General features: G+C 44.9%; 1 protein-coding gene across 7 annotated transcripts in view; it reads left to right on the top strand.

Moving 5' to 3' along the window:
* Positions 1–21,771, top strand: part of MORC2 (MORC family CW-type zinc finger 2) — a 61,174-nt gene that overhangs the window by 25,211 nt on the left and 14,192 nt on the right. For all 7 annotated transcript variants that reach the window (XM_068412750.1, XM_068412749.1, XM_068412753.1 and 4 more), the window contains 10 exons: positions 118–277; positions 359–470; positions 2,284–2,409; positions 7,787–7,866; positions 13,505–13,587; positions 14,517–14,602; positions 17,910–18,050; positions 18,588–18,742; positions 18,887–19,015; positions 20,329–20,434. In XM_068412750.1, coding sequence (XP_068268851.1) covers positions 118–277; positions 359–470; positions 2,284–2,409; positions 7,787–7,866; positions 13,505–13,587; positions 14,517–14,602; positions 17,910–18,050; positions 18,588–18,742; positions 18,887–19,015; positions 20,329–20,434 — 1,178 coding nt within the window. The remainder of the gene's footprint in view (positions 1–117; positions 278–358; positions 471–2,283; positions 2,410–7,786; positions 7,867–13,504; positions 13,588–14,516; positions 14,603–17,909; positions 18,051–18,587; positions 18,743–18,886; positions 19,016–20,328; positions 20,435–21,771) is intronic.

Genomic DNA, 21,771 nt, shown 5'->3' with positions numbered 1-21,771 from the left:
ACTCTTGCAGGGACTTAGGGGACTGTTGGAAGGGGTAAGTTGCTGGGCCGTGGTCCACAAAAGGGGCTGACTAGAGTGGGTGAGTCTGAGTTGCTCTCGGTATGATGCCATTTGCAGGTCATCGTTCCCCTGCCCACCTGGAACGCATGGAGCCGGGAGCCTGTGACTGACAACATGGAGAAATTTGGTATTGAGACAGAGCTAATTTACAAGTATTCCCCTTTCAAATCAGAACAGGAAGTGATGGAGCAGTTTAATAAGATCCATGGTGAGAAAGGTACGTATGGACGGTGCTGGTCACGGGCAAGGTATTTGGGATTTGGCTGGAATTCACCTGATCAACTTGTTACTTGCTCAGGCACCCTGGTGATCATTTTTAACCTCAAACTAATGGATAATGGAGAGCCAGAGCTGGATGTGACTTCTGACCCCCAAGACATTCAGATGGCAGAAACACCCCCAGAGGGAACGTAAGTGTGACGGGTGTTATGGGGCCTTGCGCTCTGATTAAATTATGTGTAGGGTTTGGCTATATGCTGTATGCGTGTGTTTTTTAAAAGCTTCTCTTTTTATGGTGAATTGGAGAATCCAGCACATCTTTAGTTTGTTCTTTAGCAATTTGGAGTTCATGCATGTAAACAGCCCGCAGATATTATGGTTGTGTGTTTGCTGTGAATGCCTGCGTTGGGTTGTCTCAGCTTAGTCAAAGCAGCAAGCTCAATGCCTTTCTTTAGGCACCTTAAAACAAAGGAGCCCTGAGGTACAGGTTTAATTTTCAACGCTCATCAAAGATGTTTTCTTCAGAATGACAGCTGGTGGTGAGCCTGTGCTGCTCTCAAACTGATGTTCAGTTTTGTGATTAAATGAACCCTGGCCAAATGCGAGGTGCTGCACAGGTCAGCGAGTGGTACGGGGGGGTGCAGGTGGGGTGTATCACCAGGCCTTTCTGGGAGCAGGGGCAGCTCCTGGACTTCCCTGTGGAGGAGGAGGAAGGATGTGCCCAGAGCGCAGCTGGAGGAGCAGAGGGCCCTGTTCAGGGAGAGCTGAGTGTTTGCTCGACTTATCGGGGAGGGTTCTGACGTGAGCCTTCTGGAAGCTTTGTTCACTTGTAGCCTGAAAAGGAAAAACTGAGCTGAACAGAGCCAAATGCTTGATTAAATCCCACAGCTCCATGGGCACACCTAGCAAGCTTTACCTTTTTTATGAGATTACATGCTTCTTCCCTGAAGTGCTTGAATTTCCCGTAGAAATACAGTTTCAAACACTGTAAACCTAGCTATCTCTGTGTGTATTAGCTTGATTTTATTGAGTACACAGGTGCAGCAAAGTCCTTGGGGAACTTGGGGATCTAATATGCTTCTCAGTTTCTTTAATGCCTGCTGGTGAGCTTTCATGATTACCACTGATCACTGGAGGGAGCTTCTTCCTCCTGACCTTGATTCCGTTTCTGTGTGTGATCAGTGCAGTTTCTGTGGGAGCGTACTCCCGACTAACCGAAGGGTAAGAGAACGCAGTAGAAAGTGGGGCACACGCTTAGTGTTAAATGGTCCGGTTTATAGGTTTGACCTTTATTATCCAGCTGTATTCAAAACATCCTTTTCAAGCTACAGTAATATGTGCATCAGTGTTTTGTAACAGTATTTAAAATGTACAGCTCAATAGAAGATCTCTGTAGAAGACATAGGTAGAAAAAATTGAAAAGAAAAGCCTCACTTAATGTAGCTGCATGGTAATTGAAATAAAAAGGCCTTTCCTTTTGCCTGGCTTTCTTGCTGAAGGTTGTCTCTTTGGAACATTTTGAAGTAGATGGCTATGAGCTGAGATGGTAACAGTTACAGCTGCATGAGGTGTGAATCCTGCCACAGGTGCTTAAAATCCATCAGGGGTGGTGCAGAGCAGTGTGGGGAGGTGCTTCTGTTGGTCACTTGGCTCCTGGGTAGCAGTTTCTTGGGCAATGAGAATCTTAAGAGTTTTGTCTGTGGAGAAACTTGTTCATTTGGTTTGGATAGAGGAGGAGGTTCTGTGACAGTAGTATGTCGTGGCTCTTAACTGGGGGGAATGGAGGGGAAAAATCTGTGAAGGAAAGAGAAAATGGAATGCAGACTGAAAGAGACTCCAAGATGAGCACTCTGACTAAAGAGACACTGATTACTCAGGGGATGAGTCGATGGAGTCCTCTTTGGGCTACATGGACCAGACTGGGAGAATGTCCTACACTCTGGTAGTCCTACAGGGAAATGTGGAACAAACCACTCAGTCTCTGTAAGCATCCCTCTCTTGCAGAAAGCCTGAGCGCCGCTCCTTCCGTGCCTATGCTGCTGTGCTTTACATTGATCCCAGAATGAGGATCTTCATAAACGGACACAAAGTACAAACGAAGCGACTTTCCTGCTGCCTGTACAAGCCGAGGTAAGTGTTGGACCCTAAGTCTGCAGACATGCGGGACCTTTTGGAGTTTCCTTACAGAAAAGGTTTAGCATTTTGCTCCCTGAGTGTATCCTGCATAATTCCATGTTAAAGCCACAGAAACAGATCGTAAGAGAATGGGATGTGGTATTAACATCATGGAAAAAGAGGGAGATAGTGGAAAATCTAATGCCTTTGAAAATGGCATGACTAATTTGTGCCATTTGGCTCCCTGTCAGAGCAAACAAAGAAATGAAGATACTGATTGTTTAAAATGCCATATCCATACAAAACTGTTGGTTAACTGTTTTTTAAGTAGGACAAGGAAATACATATGGTGGGTATTAGAATTATTAATTAGAATTATGGAGATAAACTAGACTGAGTGCTTTGAAGCGGTTGCTTTGAAAATTAACTTTTATATGTAGCTGATCTAGGTTTGAATAGGGATTGGGAAATGCCTTTCCCTATCTTCCTTTTAAATTCCCTTAAAAAAAAAATTGCAAGTGAGCTGAGGTGTACTGTCATTTGGCTTAACAGAGATTGGAAAAGGTTATAAGGATAGGACGGGAATGGAAGACATGTATTTAAGTCTGCTTGAGGCAATAGTGTTCTGTCCCTGGGAGCACACAGGCTGCATTCTCGATACCTTAATATGATTTGTCTTAATAAAATAGTAGTAATTTTTTAGAGTATTTGCAGATTGTTTTAGTATAGCATTTCAGACTGCAGTAGTGTTTCAATACTACGGCCCCACTAACAACCTGTTGGGTACTTTTACTAACCATGATCCGATGTCACGCCACTGATTGCTGCCCTAAGAGCCTGGCCAGAGTTCAGCTTGCAGCTGGTCTGTCTGTCAAGCTCATACTTCCTTAGCTTCTTAAATGAAAATGTGGGAAATGGTTTCAGAAACTTGACCGAAGTCAAGGGACATGACACCCACTGCTCTCCCCTTGTTGACCCAGCCAGTCGTTCCGTTGTAGAAGGCCATCGGTAGGCGCAGCTTGACTTGCCACTGTAAATCCTGATTTGCTGAGTAGAGAATCTCTGAATTTCTGACTGCGTTTTACCTACGTCTGAGTGCCATGTTCTGCTTCCTCTTGTGCTGCATTCCAATGAAAGTACTACAGAGAGAAAACAGAGGAGGCGGCCACAGGTTTTTATCTCATCAGAGACCAGCTTCTTGCGAGACTCCAAGACAGGATGCCATTGCTGTGGGACGGTGCTAGCAGTGTCATGATAATATAACAGGGATCAGGTCACCCCAGGTGTTCATCTGCTTCAGTATCTTCTTTTTCAAGTGGTCAGTAGTCGATGCCTGGGGAGGGATATGAGAATTTTGTCCTATACCATAAGACTGTTTTCTGTTAAAAAGAGACTGTGTTTTTAGACAATTTAGACAGCAGCTCTTCTGAGTCCCTATCACCAATTATGTGTCTGCTTTTTGCTGTTTTTGGGGAATAGTTTCAGGTGCTGAAGGGGAACTACAAATTGTAACTGCTCAGCAATGGTAATTTGTGAATGATCTGGCCTGGAGGGCAAGAAGGCCCAGCCGCAGAGCGGTTTACTCTGGCTGATGAGATAAGAAATGCTGTGGTGTTGTCTCATACCAGTGGTGTAATGCCAAGTGCTCAGGAGCCAATTGTGGTAAACGGAGCTGGTGCTGAGGGATGAACCCAACGCTGAGCTAAGGTGCCCCATGCTGACGCTCACGGGATCAGTGCTGGTGCAGGTGTATCTAAGAAATCTGCTTGTGCCACGTCTTTGCAGACTTTTTGTAGATCTGCTTATGGTGGTAGACCAATAAAGATTCCTCAACGCTGTAAAGACATTTATATTCAAAATCCACACTTCTGCAGCAGAGTAGTAAAGACTGTGCAAACAAGGCCTTTCTGTAGAGCACAGTGTAGATCTTCCTGGACTTGGAGCAATTATCGTAGCCTTACCAGGTCTTTCTGGAGAGTGTCCAGACTGCCTCTTTCTGATCTCAGACTCCTGACACCAGGTTTGGGCTCCAGAAGCTGCGTGGCCATCGGGACGAGCCGTCGAAACCTTCACCATGGGTTCTGAGACCTAGCACAGCCCTTGGGGTAGGTGCCCACACTGTGCCCTGGACAGGTTGTGGAAACTCAGTCTTTTACCTTCAGGCACCTGAGCAGAGCTTAATCTGCCCTGGGTGGCTCTTTCCCAAGGGAAAACCAGTAAATCAGTCCATTCTGAGAGCGGAGTACTCTGCTTTTACAGCTGTAGGTGATATTTTTCTTTTTTCTCCCTGAACCTGTTGAAAAGGGTTGCTTATGCCCTGGATTTTCCCTTTAGAGTTGGAGCCAGAGCTCACGCATCCCCAGTTAGCTACTGGGCTTTGAGTTCCCTGCAGGTTAATACTACTCCCCTGTAGTTGCACAGGAACTCTGTTTTGTATGGGGGCTTACGGGGGAAGTGTACCACTGTTAAGATGTTCCTTTAGAGGACAGTTGATGCGGCAGTGATGTTCTGCTCTTTAGCGTAGCTGTTTTTTGCAGAGCCTCAGTAGCCTAGGCCAGGTAGCCATTGAACTCTCCTGGTCCAGCAAAGGGATGAGTAACAGGCAGTGAAGGTTCTCCTGTCTGACAGCCCAAGTAGATGGTGTGCTGCGTGTGGTACGTACTTGAGGGGTCTTTGCTAGTCTTTGGGGAAGTGTCATGATGCCTGAGCCTAAATAGGTGTTAATTTTATTCATATCCTCCTGATAAAGGCAGTGAGGGAATGCCAGTAAGGGAATGCCATTCATCTGTCAGTATGGAGACACCTCTGACCATCCATATTGTTGGTTTTACAACAAAGTCTGTTATAAACCAGCCTGGCATGCAAAGGGCAGGTCATTACCTGATGGTGAGCTGACAAATGACTCCTGATTGCAGTCTTTTTATGTACTTCTTGATGAACTTTGGGCCAGGTGTCTTTCTGTTTGAAGGGATGCTTTCATGCCTTACGTTGGACATTGGTAGGTACAGCCATTGGCTTGTCTCTCTGCTCTCTGGTCAGCTTTCAGGATCTGCTCAGGAGGGTTGCCTTCAGGAGGTGGTGGCTGTAAGTCAGATTGCCGTCATCTCTGAAGTAAAAACTTGTACCGTGGCTTGTCTGCAGGTTAATGTGTTGGTGTTACAGAACAAAGACTGGAAATCCGTCGTGGGCTTCAGGGTATTTAAGTACCTTTACTGAAAATGGAGGTTTTGCAGCCATTGCACTGTTCTTTGTCAGGAATCACAGCTTGTCTCCTGAGCAGGGCGCTTGTTTTCCTTTTGTCATCTGCCCTTTCTGGAAGTCCTGTTTCTGTAGGTAGAGGCTTCTCCATACGTTTGTGGAGGCTGTAACATCCCAGTGGCAGGGGTAGGCTGATTTTGTGCAGATCCCTCACCAGTGTTTGCAGACATGATGCCACAGTACCAGCCTCCCTGGGAACGGCTTGTGTCTCCTGAAGGATGACTTCCATCCGTTCCCTCCCGCAGTAACTGTTTGAGCTTGTTTAGCAGGGTGGACCATGCAGATAGAAGTAGCCAGGCCATGTGCAAGGGTGTCCCTTCACGAGGGCACTCCAAGGCAGTCGTAATGAATGTCTTGAAGCTGGGAGAGTGTGTTTTACTACCATGTTCTGCAGACTTCTTGTCTGTCTGTTTCCTTACGTTTTTGCTAGGTACACTGTTCCAGGCCACTTAAATAGGGGCTTTCCTGCCTGTGACTGAAGTCATTTGGTGCTGGAAAAGAAAGATGGCCACAGCGATGGCTCATGGTGCCTATCTGGGACACCCTGCAATTGCTCACACTGCACCCTGTTGCAAAGGGGGTGGGTGCTGTCCGTAAGGTCCCCTGCGGGTACTGCCCTGCCCCATAAGCTGGGCATGTTGAGATAATTCAGCTTCACCCTGCTTCTCTTTTTTTTTTTTTCCCCCTCAGGAAAGTGAGGCGGGATGTAGATGAGGTAATTTAATTATGCCAACATGTTGAAAGCAGTCTAGTTTTCAGAATGTGTTCTTTCTCTCTTGGCCCCAGGTAGCTTTAATCGCCCTTAAGTAGATTTGAGGAGATGGCGCCACCAAAAACCTGACTCTGCATCTCCTAACGTGGTTATTGGGTGATTTCTGGAAGAGTTAGCACCTGCCTGCTTTTTCCCCAGTGAGGAGATCCTTATGAATAGCAGAAAATGAGTTTAGTAAATGCAGAAATGTGTTTAAGTGGACTGTGCTTGTGGTGTGAATTTTCCGGATTTGGGAATAAGGGATTTCTGTTGGTGAGACTATTTCTGAAGTCAGTATTGACGTCCATGTGTGCTCACCCACAGAAACTTACCTAAACGAAATTTTTTGTCTGTGCAAGGTGATTTCTCATGGATCCTGATAGATTATCTGCCATTTGGGGGGATCTTTTCTTTCCTTGGAATCTAAATGTGGTTCCTCCTACGTTAATGAGTTGGTCAATCAAGCCTTACGTCCTATTGTTTCCACTTTTCCCTGTAAAAACAGCATTTCTAGCGGGTTTTGCTTTGGCTAAATGCTGGAGAGGTTTCTTTTTTCAGAAAAAGTTATTGGGAAGGCATTTTCCTCTCGATACATTCAAAACCTTGTGTCTCAAAGCAGTTTGAGTTCCTACAGGCTCTGATCATCCTTCTTGGTGTCATCTCCTCTTCCCCAATTACATACCTCTGCACAGAGGTGACGCATACTCACGAGCTTCTGCCTCTTAAACACACCTGCCTCTTTCCCTCTGCAGCAGTCAGTCAGATTGTGATCCGCATTTGGCATGTTGTGACATAGGGAAGGTGAAACAAGCCACTGCAACTCAAGCCCAGTTTACAAAGTTGTGAGTCAGATGTGTGGCATACAGAAATGCCCTGAAACTTTAGAGCTGAAACTTGAAGCTCTGTTCAGAGAGTTGCTCTGCCACTTAGAGGCTTTGAGCTAGCACTGCATGAAGATGGCCACTGTCAGACTGCACCTGTGGACAGCTGTTTGCAGGAGAAAGGAAGGGTTATTTGTCTGTAATGGGAGGTTTTTGAGAAGCTTTACATATATATTCACGCCTCCTTTCTGCTTCTGAAGAAGTTATTCCTCTAAACCTTGGGATTTCCTCCAAGAATATGGATATATTTCACCCCCACTGGCTAATGCAGAAGGGGATATTGTGGTTGCAGCTACTACTAAAGCATCTCTGACTTAAAAAGTTTTTTCCTAACTGCATCCAAAAATGCCCAGTTCCTGATATGTAAACCTCCTTCTCCGTTCATTGACTCTATTGAGAAGAGTAGAGTAGCATGTGGAGACCTTATTCTCTCATACAGTGATGAAACCTTGGTTTGACCTTACTGCTGAGTTTGCTGATTAATAAGTTTTGATCATCACAGGATGTACAAATATACTTCAAACCGTTTCAAGACCCGTGCAGAACAAGAGGTGAAGAAAGCAGAGCACATGGCGAGGATAGGTGAGTCTCCGGGGTGTGCATGCATCCTGATTTTGCTGTAGTGAAGGAAAGGACTGAAAGAGGTTGCCTTGTTGGATATGACCTGAAATTGATTGTGTCTGTGATGATTGTGATTGCTCAGGAAATTAGTTATTACAGATGACCCAGACTTACTTCCACGCAATGGAAGGAACGTACATCGTTCCCCAAGACCGCTTCCGCTGGGGAATACATGTACAGAATAACCCTTGGAGTCACAGCTGTCTACCTTGCTCCATCTGAAGCCTGGCTAAGCTGCTGCCTTGTCACCCACAGTTCTGCTCTCACCGTTTGGATATTGTTAGCTTTTGGTTCTGTTCTCCTTCTGCTCCTTCCCTGTTGAGGCAGTTACTTGATGTAAAGTGATTGATCTGTATGTACAAGAGAGTCCTGGTTTGTTCCTTTTTCCCCCTTAAAGACATGCCTTTTGTCCATCTAGTCTTGCCTTCCCACTAAGTCCTGTGGTCCTCAGGAGAAGCCCAATTTAACATTATTGGATATTCAGCATATAGAAATTACAGAAGCATATATAAATATATCATATAACTTCATTAAATTTGCACAAGTTTAACATACCAAGCAGTCTCCCTAACCCCTGATGGGGAAATGCCGTAGTGAAGGAGGAATCTTGGAAGTTGTAAGACATGTTGACCTATGTCTTCTGGTAGGTTTCATAAATCAGCTTCATAAATCAATGAGAGGCATGTGTCCTCTCGCTCTGTGCAAGAGCTGCTCTAGGCACGTGTGCGTGTGTGTGTGCAGGTCAGATATGCGAGTGACGGTGCCGTGTTCAGCCTGTGCAGTCATTAAGGGCAGCGTGATTCTGACCCTGCCCAAAGCAAAGCAGCAAAATGAAATTGTTTAAATTGCTATGTTCACTGTTTTCTTTATGAAGTACAACCTAACAAGACAGACTTGAAACTGTGAAGTTTCAGCAGATTTTATCCTGTGCCTCAGTCCTCATAGATGAATTTATTTTTTAGATTGAGTCCTATAGCCAAAGCAGGTGTTCAGCACACACTTGCATTGCCTTCAGGAAGGTGCAAATAGCATGATGTAGAGAGGCTTCTTTCTTACAACAGTCCATGAGACTTTAATGATGTTTAAAAGGTGAGCTTTAGTGTCTTGACACTGCAGAATACTGCAATTCGGTGTCCCAATGCTAGGAACAGATAACATTGGCACGGAAACATACTCGTTTTCATCGCCCAAACTAGCCCACTGCCTCTGGTGGTGAGGTGGGTGCTGAGCAAAGGGCTTGGATCATTGTGGTGAAAACTCACCGCAGACCTCAGACTGCTTTCTGAGAGATTTGATCACATGAAGCCTCCAGGACTAAATCATTCTTGTAGCGTTAACCGCAGCTTCAACAGCACAGATCTCATTTCTTTGCTTCTAGGAAAGTGAATTTAATTGGTAACAACCAAGTTGGTTTGTTCTGCTGTTGACAGAAAAGATTAGTTTCTTGTCATCTCCAGCATACGTTTTCTCTTGAGGTTGCACACTGCTCTTAGGAGGGCTCTTCACCAGGGCCTCATTTGCAGTTTTCTCTTTCCAACCTAGGAGCATGTTGTGAGAAATGGTGTGTCTCAGCTGAGCTAACTGCAGTTCCAGTATGCCATGGCTGCCTGCCAGGGATGTGTTGGAATTTGTCATTCTGTAGAACTCTACTGAGGGATTGATGAGCCTCTGGAAGTAGCTTATGAGCTTGTTGAACCACAACTTGTGATAAATGAAAAACAGCTACAGGGGGGCAAGGAAAAAAAAAGAAAAAAAGACGTATGGGTAGCTGTGACTATTGGTGACACAGCTTTGGCGTATCCAAACAGAGCCACAGTTTAGGAGTGAAGACATGTATTATATTACATGCATATATTTTATGTACATATATTTTATTTACATATATAATATATTACATACATATATTATATTCCATACATATATTTAAGATGAGGAAAAGCTACTCTTCATTCCCTGGGAACTGACTCCCTGCCTCATCTGATAAGCTGTAGTATCCAGATCCCTAAGTGAGCGAATGGACCCAGGAAAAAAGTATCATTCCTGGGCAAGGTACCTGTGACAGGCCATCAGCTGCTCTCTGCATATTTCTGAACCACGACTGAATACTGCACTGAGGCATCTCGGTGTTCTCATGGCCTAGTTTCAAGAAATCCTCTTAGGAAGTTTGAAGAGTGTTTTGCCAGTGGACGGGGTCAGCACAAAGGACACAGACAACAGGTTCAAATGATAAGCTTACTTTTGCTTTAGTTTAAAGCAGCAAAAAGAAACCAAGCAAGCTTAATTACTACATAGAATTAAGCGTAGTGATTAAGAAAGATTCATCACCAATTGCCCTAATACTTTACCATCATCCAGACCCACAGTCGCTGGGGAGCCCCGGTTGCAGCGAGGATTTGGAGAGCCTTTCCCGGCAATTGGGAGGTCCTACACAGTGTATCCACTCGTAGGTGAGGTCTCCAAAGTCGCTGCCCAGCTTTCATACGACGGAATAAACAAGCTTACAGAACTTCAAATGTGGAAAAGTCTGGTTTCACTCTGTTAGGTGCCACCCAAAGCCTGGCCGGGGCTCAAAGAGGAACTAAGGGAGTTTCTTTATCTATTTGGCTTTGACCACATATTTCCAAACAAGGCCAGACGTCTGGTTTCATGGCCTTGACAACCTGCCTCTAAACAAGGAGAGAGACATATTCTCATGACATTTCATCTTCACTAATGATTATATTTTATCCAAGCTACATCTGTCGCTAATGATTGTGCATATTTCACTAATGATCAGATACTAATATTTTATAACGTTTGGTTGGAAGGTTCATCTAGAGGTCAACTTTGGTTCTGGGCCTATTGCTCAGGCCTCAGTACTTCAAAAAGCAAACAAACAGAAAACGTGAGGAATTACATGGGTGCCCAATACTGCAAGTCATTAACAGCTATGTTCTGCACTGGATATTAGTCTACAGTATTTCAGTGTGTCCAGTGACTTGCTTGGCAGCACCATGGGAATGCCGTGCCAGTTGTCCCCTGGGAGGATGTGAATGCGGACTCTAGCTGCTGTATGCTCGTCGTCCCGCTTAGGGCATGCATTTTTGCGTATGAGGGCCTCAACCCTCAGCCTCGTAACTGAATCATTCCCTGTCAGCTATGCCTTCTCAGTTGTCATTGCGTTGGTGGAGCAGGTTTGACTTACGGGTCACCGCTGTGTTCTTCCCTCTAGACAGTTGCGTTTAGCCCACCAGCTTCTACCGTACAAGCTTTTGACTTAAATGGACCAAGTGTTTTAAGCTGTCTCCAAACTCCTGTGTTTTCATGTTTAGCCAAGCTGCCTCTTGATGATGAAGTAGATCACACAGTGCAATTCTGCTGTGACTTGCTCGGTAAGCTGCTGCGAACCTCAGAGCGTGCTTCTGTGGGAATTAGTGGAACAAAATGCAAATGTTACACTGCATGGAAAGGAAAGGTGATTTTTATTGTAATGGTCTAAGTTGACTGTGTTCATTTGTGTTTCCGCACCTGCACACACCAAACACGTGCATTTCCACAAGTAATGTTGGCCATGGCATGGAGGATGGTGGATACCGGTTATCAAACACTGGTTACAGTATTACTGGTTTGATCAATGATCAGAGGGCTGGAGCACCTCTCCTACGAAGACAGGCTGAGAGAGTTGGGACTGTTCAGCCTGGAGAAGAGAAGGCTCCAGGGAGACCTTCTAGCAGCCTTCCAGTACCTGAAGGGGCTACAGGAAAGCTGGAGAGGGACTTTTTACAAGGGCATGGAGTGATAGGACGAGGGGGAATGGTTTTAAACTGAAAGAGGGAAGATTGAGATGAGACATTAGGAAGAAATTCTTTGCTGTGAGGGTGGTGAGACACTGGCCCAGGTTGCCCAGAGAAGCTGTGGCTGCCCCCTCCCTGGCAGTGTTCAAGGCCAGGTTGGATGGGGCTTGGAGCAACCTGATCTAGTGGAAGGTGTCCCTGCCCGTGGCAGGGCGGTTGGAACTAGATGGTCTTTGAGGTCCCTTCCAACCCAAACCATTCTATGATGATTCTATGATACAGTGTCTGGATTCCTTCTGGCTGCCAACTGAGTGCTGCTTTTTGGAGAGGTGCTTGGTAATCTCTAGGAGCCAATTGTTATCCTGTCATCTTGCTTACCTCATGCTCCGTAAATCTTAGGCAAGGTCGTTCCTCCACTGTTGTGTTTCCTTGTTTTGTGTGTCTCACAGCCGCAGACTCTCTCCCTGTTGGGAGAGCAGGGAGTGAAGTGGCTCGTAAGGTGTGCTGCAACCGCACTGCCACCCTCCTGCTATGAGGCTGCAGGCCTGCTGCTCGCCTTGGTGTAAGCCACACCATCCTTCAGCACATACCAGTTGTGTTTCCAAATCGTGTCTGTGCCTGTCAGCATGTGCCACACTTTTAACCCGTGCTTTATCGTTTCTTCTCGTCATCTCACACGTAAACATTTCTGTTCGTACTTTATTTGTACCAGTTTATTTCTGTTAGAACTCTCTACAGTTTGAAGGAGGCAGTGTCACTGCATCTTCTTTCAGGAATTTCCGTGCTCAGAAGCGAGCGTGGGGAGCGTTGGGGCAAGGTCAGTGCTGCATCCACAGCACACGTGCCTGAGTCGGGTGCTTACAGGTGGCAGCTGCAGCTCCAACTTTACCTGCCTAAGCAGGGCATTACTTGCCAGTCCATGTTTACCCCCGTGGACATCATAGCCTGTGGGACGGAGGAAGATCACTCACTCAGCTAGTTCGTGTACAGCTGTGAGCAGAACAGGCTTCTGACCTGAAAGGGAACGTGAGAGGGTTGTAGCCAATGTGCTTTTGGATGGAGAGCATGGAGATGCAAGGTACATGGTGCTAATTTGCCAAAGCACTTTGTGTTTCAATTTTCAGAAGGGATCTCCTCACTGAAAATGAAATTTATTGAATGAATCTTAAGCAATACGAAGGTGATGTGTACCTATTGCCAGGCAATCTTGTTCGTAGTTTGGGAGAGAAGCGAAAAGGAGAATTTCTTTTAAGGGGTAAACTTTGTGTGTGCGAAGATCAGGTGTAGCGGCAGGTTTTCAGAGAACTGTATCCTGTTTTGTGTGTAGCACAGATTTCTCGTTTTCCAGGCAAAATTTGGCAATTATCAAAGATAACAGTATTTCTGAGAGTAGTCCTTTCCCTTCATCTCTGCAAATAAATGAGCTCTTTGTAACCCCTTTTCAAGTCTGAACTCAGTCTTCATTTTGTGAAAGCCTTTCTCTGCTTTCACGCTTCCAGGCAGAGCAGGCAGGGCCACTTGCATCCTTACCCTTTCCAGTTCCTCGCTAACTTCCTCACGGATCATTCTTTTAAACATCCTTTTGCAGAGTGTAGCCCTGCTATTATGCCAGTGTTGACTGTGACCTATGAGCAAGTTTAAGATGGCATGTCGGTGGTGCCCTCTCGTATGTAAGGTTTTACTTTGTACCTTTTTGTGTTACCTTTGTACCCTTGTACATGTCAGTCCAGCAAAGGCTCTCTGGAAATCAGTCTCCTCAGGTGAATGCCTTATGGTACTCTGTCTGTACTGAATGGTTGACATCGTCCTTTTCCCTTGTGTTTCAGCGGAAGAGAAGGCTCGTGAGGCAGAGAGTAAAGCCCGTGCCCTGGAGCTGCGCCTAGGAGGGGATCTCACACGGGAATCGAGGGTGAGCCTTGTGCTTTGGCAGCACATCACATTTTAGGCACTGAGGGACGGTTCAGAGCGCTGGCTTTGAGCAGCGCTGGCTTTGGGCAGCGCTGGCTGGTGAGCACCCAGTGTGCAGGTTAAGCAGGTGGCGACTTCAGTCGGCAGTGAGTTGCCAGGAGCGTTCAGGTGGCTCTGTGGTCTCATCACCACTGGACGTGCTTCAACATCTGCACGTGTTTTTCAGCCCAAGTGGAAAGCATGCTGACATTCCCCTGCTCACAACCTCCAATACAACCTGAGTCGGAAGGCAACCCCGAGCTCCCAGGCGTTTTATCTGATGTCAGCCTCTGCAGAAGAGGCCAGGGGAACGTGCGGTATTTGAACAGAAGTAAAATAGGATGCTTTTCAGCTGTTTCCCCTCCCTGCCTGTGCAGCTGGCTCCGAAGCATTTGGGCAGGGGCTTTTGGAGAGGGGCTCTTTGCTTCCTGCCAGCTGGGCTGTGGCTCTTGATGACCCTGCCCTGTGTCAGGGTCCCTGCGGATGACCCTGTGACTCTGAGACCCAGCCCACCGCTGGGTGGGAGGAGGGCTTGTGGGAATGCCGGGTCAGCAAGTGACACCAGCTTAAAATCACTGTACTTCCTATTGGCATCTAATGGAAACAACAGTATCCAAGTACCCTGGCTGTTTCCCTGTGCCTCTGTTACCCTCTGGTTTCAGTTACCTTAGACGTTTAGTTACATTTAAACATTTTCTTCCAAGCAGCTGCGTAACTGACAGCAATTGCTGTCCTATGTAAAGGCGTGCTGATTGTTACCCTCCACTGTTCGTGAATTCTTTACATTTAAAACACTTTCTGAGATCTTCTTGAAGGGCGGAAAAATCATAGAAGGGAGTTAATTTCATGAATTTCACAGCAGCAGTTTTACAGTGCGATGCCTGTTTGCAGGTGACGCTACGTCAAGTCCAAAACTCTGCAATAACCATGCGCCGGGAGGCTGATGTTAAGAAAAGGATCAAGGATGCAAAGCAGCGGTGAGTGCAGGGTGGTTCAAAGCTCTGATTTTCCCAGGCTATTCACTCCTCCACATGCTCACGTCTCTCCTTCTTTACTTGTGTGGTGGATGGAGCAGTTCAGCTCAAAGCTTAAATATCTGTGAGCATCCTGTATTCCCTGGCCGTTAAACCAAGGGGACTGAGTTTGCTATTCTGGTTGCTTCAGCTATTCCCCTCTTACTTGCTGAAAGACATCTTTGGATTTGGCGTGTTTTCTGTAGATGTTTACCTGGTTTTCACGTCAGCTATTTTCACTCTTCTGCTTTTTCATCTGCAGGTAAGATTCAGGGAGGCAAACAAATGTTAGCAAGTTACAGTGAAATGGCTTGTAGAATTGTAGAGATGTTTTCTAAAAACTTGCTGAGTTTTTCTGTAGTGCTGTGAATCCCAAGACATTGTTCTAACTTAGCTCTGGTTGCAATTACCTTCGCTATCAATATACTCACAGGAATATTTCGCTCTTTGTACACAGGTTTTTTTTCAAATTTGTCATATGCATTTCTCAAATTAAGTCGTAACCAGAAACAAATGCTCTTAAAACAAATGCTGAGTCTGAGAAAGTTAGGGATTTGTATATACTAAGTCTCTGTTCCCACCTGGTTGTTTTGCATGCTAGTTTACATGTCTGCTTAAGTCAGAACTATCCCAGGCTTGTTGCCAGAGATAGATCTAGTGCATCTTAAGATACTAAAAAGAAAGAAATAAATACAGCTTTAATTTAAAAGTGCTAGAGCTGTGATCTGAAGAATGCAGAAGCTTTTGGGAGAATCAGTTTTCTTCAGCTTCCATGTACTTTTCCACACACAGCTTGTCTTTTAATTCTTGGTTTTGATGACATTACTGCACAAAGTAAAATTTTGTGAGTGGTCTTCTGGCCTTCCTGCCAATGGGCAAAATACCTTTTCCTTTTAAAAAGCTGGACAACAAAGAAAGAACTTGGACAATACAAGTTTGTTTGAAAATAGCTTCCCTATGCCCTTTATTGACTCGTTGGAAATGAGAGATTCCAAGTTTTCTTTGGCAGTTCTTTCTATTTAAATCTAAGAAGGTCTGTAGGTCACAAAATGTAAACCAGCTGGTTTGGAAGAATACCCCGATTTAGATACATCAAAAGGTTCTCTCTAGTCAGGTTTCAAATACGTGAAAGTGAGGAAAATAGATGTATGCGACAGCCAACCAACAGCAGAGGAAAAGGCCTTTTGTCCAGATTTCTGTACAGATTCAACCATTTGTGCTCCTGGGTGAGAGCTGCCAGGTGCTCAGCCAGCCCTGGGCAGGCATATGACTTTCACTGTGTCCCTGCATTCGTCACCGGTGATCAGAGACAGTTCAGAGGGTCAAGCTTTTCCATAATCTTGTACTTTATCCAGAAAACAGAAGAAATTCCTGAAAAATGTGTATAATAGGAAACCTTCTGTATGAAACAATTTCTGTAGCCTCTCAGGAAACTCTTGAGTTATAGAGAATGTCCTAGGACAGTTTCCTGCTGTTTCTCTGGTGCTGAGTGCATCAATGAAAGAAATGCTCTCTGGTTTCCAAAGCCTGTGTAAGGCCAGGTTATAAATCCAGCGGATAGGACAGATACTAAAGTCCTAGTGATAAAATCCTGGGCTTTTGGCCCACCACTTTATTTTCCATGGTTCGGATGATAATTTGACGTCCTGTCCTTTCTGATAGAAATGAGGAGATGCCCTTCCTATTTTGTAGGTGAGGGCATGTTGTTACTTGAAATTTAAGGCTCTACATCCTTTTCCAGAAGTTAGAGAAAGAAAATTAATCCCCGAGAGGGGTGTTTTGCCACAGTTACTCATGCTCTCAAGTCATAGTTGTCCACCCGGATGAGCTGAGGCCAAAAGAGTAACGTTCTAGCTCAGCTTCTATGTTGGCAGTGTTCAAAACACCTCTTGGCAAAGGCTGAGGTTTAAAATTACTGAAAGCTGCTATTCCAAGTGTTTTCCTAGATTTTAGAGTCATCTGTTTTAAAGAAAGGTGTGTTACAGGGTACCTGCCATCTGGAAGAGGATGGCTTTAAACAGAAAATGAACATGAAATGAATCTGTTTCAGGGGTTTATTTTGAGATGCTTGACCGTTAAGACAGACTTACGTCTTACATCTGCAGATTATTATTGTGCATTGCTCATGCAAGCACAGCTCAGGTTCTTTTAATACCTGGTATTAGTAGACAGTCAACAGATCATTTTAAAGAATTCCACTATCTTCAACTAATCACTTAAGGAGAAGTCAAATTCCTAATTGGGATAAAGCACATGAGTGCTAAAAATTTGATGTGGAGGGAAAAATAAGGGAGGTCAAAAATGAGAGGGGTGGGTAGGACAGTGGTGTAGACTGTGCCTTGCAATAGGTAAAAGTTTGGACCTCATGTGTGATGGTACCTTCAGCCTGAAACTGAGGATCCTCATTATGAAAAATCCTCGGCATTGATTTCATGGAAGCTGTGGAACCTCCTTAAATTAGTCTGTTAAAGAGCAGTAGTTCTGTTTCTGAGACAAGGGGATTTTGTTTGATTTATAATGCAGAGAGGTCTAAATCTCTTGAGGCTTCCTGCATCACAGGAGAGAAAATGCCTGATAATCAAAGATTCAGATTCAGAAATCTGTGTGTACTCACAAACCTACTTGAGGCCAACTTTTGTTAAAGTCATCTGCTGCATAGATAAAGTAGAAATCATGCAAATTGCTATCCTGTCATTTCCAGAAAAAAAAAGCTCTGCTTGGGCTGTGTATTGTATCTTCCAGCTTTTGAACTTAGATTAATAGCATTGTAAAACTTGTAATTATGAGAACTTTCACAAGATCTGAATATCAAGACTGTAGTTTTGTATCAAAATCTTAATTTCCATGCTTTGTCTAGCATAGAGATCTACATCTGGAAGATACAAACCAAAATAGCACTGGAGAGGACCAGTCTGTACCTAACCGTACTTCCATAAAACTAGTTGACTGTAATTTTTTTGAACAAGCAGATCTGAAATAAAAACCAGAATCCCGAAGGAGAAAACATATCGAAAGGAAAAATGAAATTATTGGAACAGATACTGTCCAGCCTAAATTGCTGTCTCTGTTGCAAAGGTTTTGTATTTTATTCATGTTTAGTTGTAATGCACATTCAACAAATGCGTCATGTTTTTTAGAAATAGCAGATTACAGGACAGGTGTCAGTAAACCCATAATGCTCAAAGGTGCTGGGTTTCCATACCCTCTGTCTAATTTCAGCAAATATTTTTTTTTTTCAACATCTCTGAGGCTCTATTTCATTGTCTTACAGGGCGCTGAAGGAACCCAAAGAACTGAATTTTATCTTTGGTGTGAATATCGAGCAGCGCGATTTGGATGGCATGTTCATTTACAACTGCAGTCGGCTGATAAAGATGTATGAGAAGGTGGGCCCGCAGCTGGAGGGTGGCATGTGAGTTCCTGGAGATTTTTCAGCGATCTTTTTGCTTAAGTCTGGCATGTTCCTACATATAACTTAGGCTGTGCAATAACCTTGTTCTGCATTAATCATTCTTCACGAGCATGAGGCTTACTCATTTTGTCAGCCTTTAGTTTGGATTCTGACAAATAAATTATATTTTAATATTGCCCAATATTTCCTTGGTTTCTTGATAGAGAGTGCTCTACACAGATTTTGGTCATACCTGCAGCAGTAGAAGGCTTTTGTGCTCAGTGCTGGCATCTGGGGCTGATGAATACTGCTAGTAATACTGCCTCATTCCAGGGACAGGGAGAATAGGTCTTGAAAGCAAATACAAATATTTGAGCCCACCTTACTTTTTGCATGCCAGCTCAATTCTGATTTAGAAAGCTGATAAATTAAAACCCATACTGCTGCAGGAATGGGTGGCTGAGTGAGTGTGTGTGTACACTGCCGTTTTCAATATTGTTTCTCTGAGCAGTGACCTGGTAGTTCAATGATGTTCGTGACTGTGTGTCCCTCTTCCAGGGCATGTGGTGGAGTGGTAGGCGTGGTGGATGTGCCCTATTTGGTTCTGGAGCCAACCCATAATAAACAAGACTTCGCTGATGCCAAAGAATATCGACACTTGCTGAAGGCCATGGGAGAGCATCTGGCTCAATATTGGAAGGATGTTGCTATAGGTAATGAAGCTTCACAGTTACCATGGGCTGGAAGGGGAAACTTTGGTGGCCAGAAGGCAGCTAAGTGGGAGGGCAGCCAAGAGTGCAGGTGGTAATTTTTGTGGTAATGGCTCCATACTGAGCAGGGGCTTGTTTGTTTTCCAGCCCAGAGAGGTATCATCAAGTTCTGGGATGAATTTGGTTATTTGTCAGCAAACTGGAACCAGCCTCCATCTAGTGAACTGCGCTACAAACGCCGGAGAGCCATGGAGATCCCTACCACAATTCAGTGCGGTGCGTCCCACCAGGCTGCGATTAGGAGGCTGTTCCTACCTGGGGAAGTGGGGAGGGACTCCTGGCTGCAGTTGGGGAGCAGCTATATGGGTAGGAGATTTGAGATGAGCTTTGCTATCATTATCCCCTTCTAGGGCTTGGCTCCTTCTGTAAGTTGCCTTTGTCTGCACTTGATGGTACACTTAGACATCTTGATGTAAGGTTCCTTTCCTGCACAGTTTACATAGTTCTTCAGGTGCCCTTACAGAACGAGGCAGGTGTGGCCAATAGCAGTGTTGAGAATGGGCTTAGGAATGTCATGAACTGGAACTGGCCAAAGCTACCCATCTCAACTTTCCCGTAGGCCATGGAAAGTGGCCAAGTAACTTGTATTCTGATGTGCTGACCTGCTAATCGGTACTAGGTATGAGCACAGAAGGGAACCATTTACAGTCAACTTTCAAATTTAAAGCAAGTTCTCTTCCATGCACCTCTAAACATCTCTGGCTAAGCCCTTACTGGGGTAAGGGGGATCTCAGCACAACCAGTTTGCCTCTTGGTAGAGAGACACCAAACTCCCTCGACCTCATTTTCCCCATAGGACTTGGGGATGAGGATGTAGCAAGGAATGTGAGGCCAGTCTTGTGGAATTATTTTGTCAGGCTCTCCTGCCTTGAAGTTTTCTCAGCCCTTTCCAAGTTCCTCGCAAAGTGGAGGGGCTTTCCTGTCATTCGTCTTGTCCTCTGCTGTTGACATCCTTCCAGAACCTGATTTAAGAACATTTGCATTTTCTTGGCAAAACTGGATTTAAGCTGTTGATTTCCTGGTAGGCCAGCAATACTCTGGAAGCCAAATTTGTCTTCCTGGTTTGTCTAAAATTTATTAGATTATTATAATATTTTTTTTTTTAGAGGATAAATCTCTGACTTGTTTTTTGTTGACATCAGTAAGAGACAACTTGACTTTTGAGATGAGCTGTGATTTCAAGACTGGCTGTTCAGTTCGGTTTGTACATGCTATCATTGCAGCAGTGAGTGTGAGGTCCTCTAGTATTGGTTGATACCAGGCTGCATCAGATTGTTGTTATGGATGCCTTGTACAAGATTTTAGGTCTTCCTCCAAGCATTGTGTGAGCATGAAGCAAGAATTGAGTCCGTATATCCTGTGGCTGTCTCACCCTTTTTTTTTCTGGCCACTAGTCTTGTTGTCATTGGATATACTTTGGAAATTGGTGTGGTTCTTGGGTGTTAAATGGGCTTGAGAAGTGCTATGGAAAAAAAAGATTTTGTGGCTCAGGATGTGTATTTCTGACTTGCAAAGTGTTTGTCTAACAGATGTATGTCTGAAATGGCGGACTCTCCCATTCCAGCTGAGTTCAGTGGAGAAGAATTACCCTGATAGCTGGGTGTGCTCTATGAACCCTGATCCTGAGCAAGACAGGTAAGAATCAGTTAATATAAAGACTTTTCTACAGCATGCCTTATCCGCACGTGGTTTTTTTTCCTAGTCATCTGCTCTCTGAGAACAATTGGAGGGATAGGCAGTAATTCTATACCTTTAAGCTGTGTTCAGAGTCTGTGAAAAAGTAGTGATGATGTGTGTATTTGGAGCTGACACATTGGTGGGCATTTGTGCGATATACAAATTGCAGAGTGCACCCTCAGCAGGTTTGTAGATGACACCAAACTGGGAGGAGTGGCAGATGTGCCAGAGAATCGTGCATCCATCCAGATGGACCTGGACAGGCTGGAGAAATGGGCCAACAGGAACCTCATGAGGTTCAACCAGGAGAAGCACAAAGTCCTGTCCCTGCGGAGGAACCACTCCAGGCACCAGTATATGCTGTTCAGCCTGGAGGAGAGAAGGTTCAAGGGGATCTCATCAATGTATATAAATACCTGAAGACAGGCTGCAAAGAGAATGGAGCCTGGCTCATTCTCACTGGTGCCCAGTGGCATGACCAGAGGCAATGGGCACAAACCAGAGCACAGGAGGTTCCCTCTGCACATCAGGAAACACTTTTTCACTGTGAGGGTGACGGAGCCCTGGTACAGGTTGCCCAGGGAGATTGTGGAGTCGCCATCCTTGGAGGTATTCCAGGACATGGTCCTGGGCAACCAGTTCTGGGTGGCCCTGCCTGAGCAGGGGGTTGGACCAGATGACCTCCAGAGGCCTCTCCAACCTCAACCAGTGATTTGGTGAAATTAAGTTCCTTTGTGGTTTTTCTGCACTGCCACTGGAAATATGATGGTAGCGTTAGTTTGTGCATGTTAATTTTAATGTGGGTAGCATAGACAGCGATTGAAGAATAGGCATAAGTGCAGGCTGGGAGTGATGTGCGTTCAGTGGGGTCTTTGCAATTGTCTTTATTGCTACTATAGCTTCAACCCATTAGACACACAAACTGCAGCAACACCTCTGAGTTGCAGTGAGCCCAAGAATGACATTTTGCACACTTGAGGGAGCAACACATTGATTCATTTACCAACAGTGTGTTTCACATTACAAAATTTAGGTAGAATCTAGTCATGTATTTGAATGAGGAAAATGATTGCTCTAGGCTGCTGCTTCTCTGTGGAGAGAGACCCTGCTAGAAGCTGAATCTTGTCTTTTTGTTGTGTAACAAGGAAGCTGCTCAGCTGTAATTCAGGTGCCTTGGCTTAGTGCTTAAAGACAAAGGGAATGAGTCCAGGTGGTAACTTTTAATTGGAATCAAAATTTTAACATCTGTGGCTGAAACAGCTACAAAGAAGTGTTGGTGTTGATATTTGGAAAGT

This window comes from Nyctibius grandis, chromosome 14 (assembly GCF_013368605.1).
Source record: "Nyctibius grandis isolate bNycGra1 chromosome 14, bNycGra1.pri, whole genome shotgun sequence".
Classification (NCBI taxonomy): Eukaryota; Metazoa; Chordata; class Aves; order Nyctibiiformes; family Nyctibiidae; genus Nyctibius; species Nyctibius grandis.
This window is presented reverse-complemented; position numbering and strand designations above follow the sequence as displayed.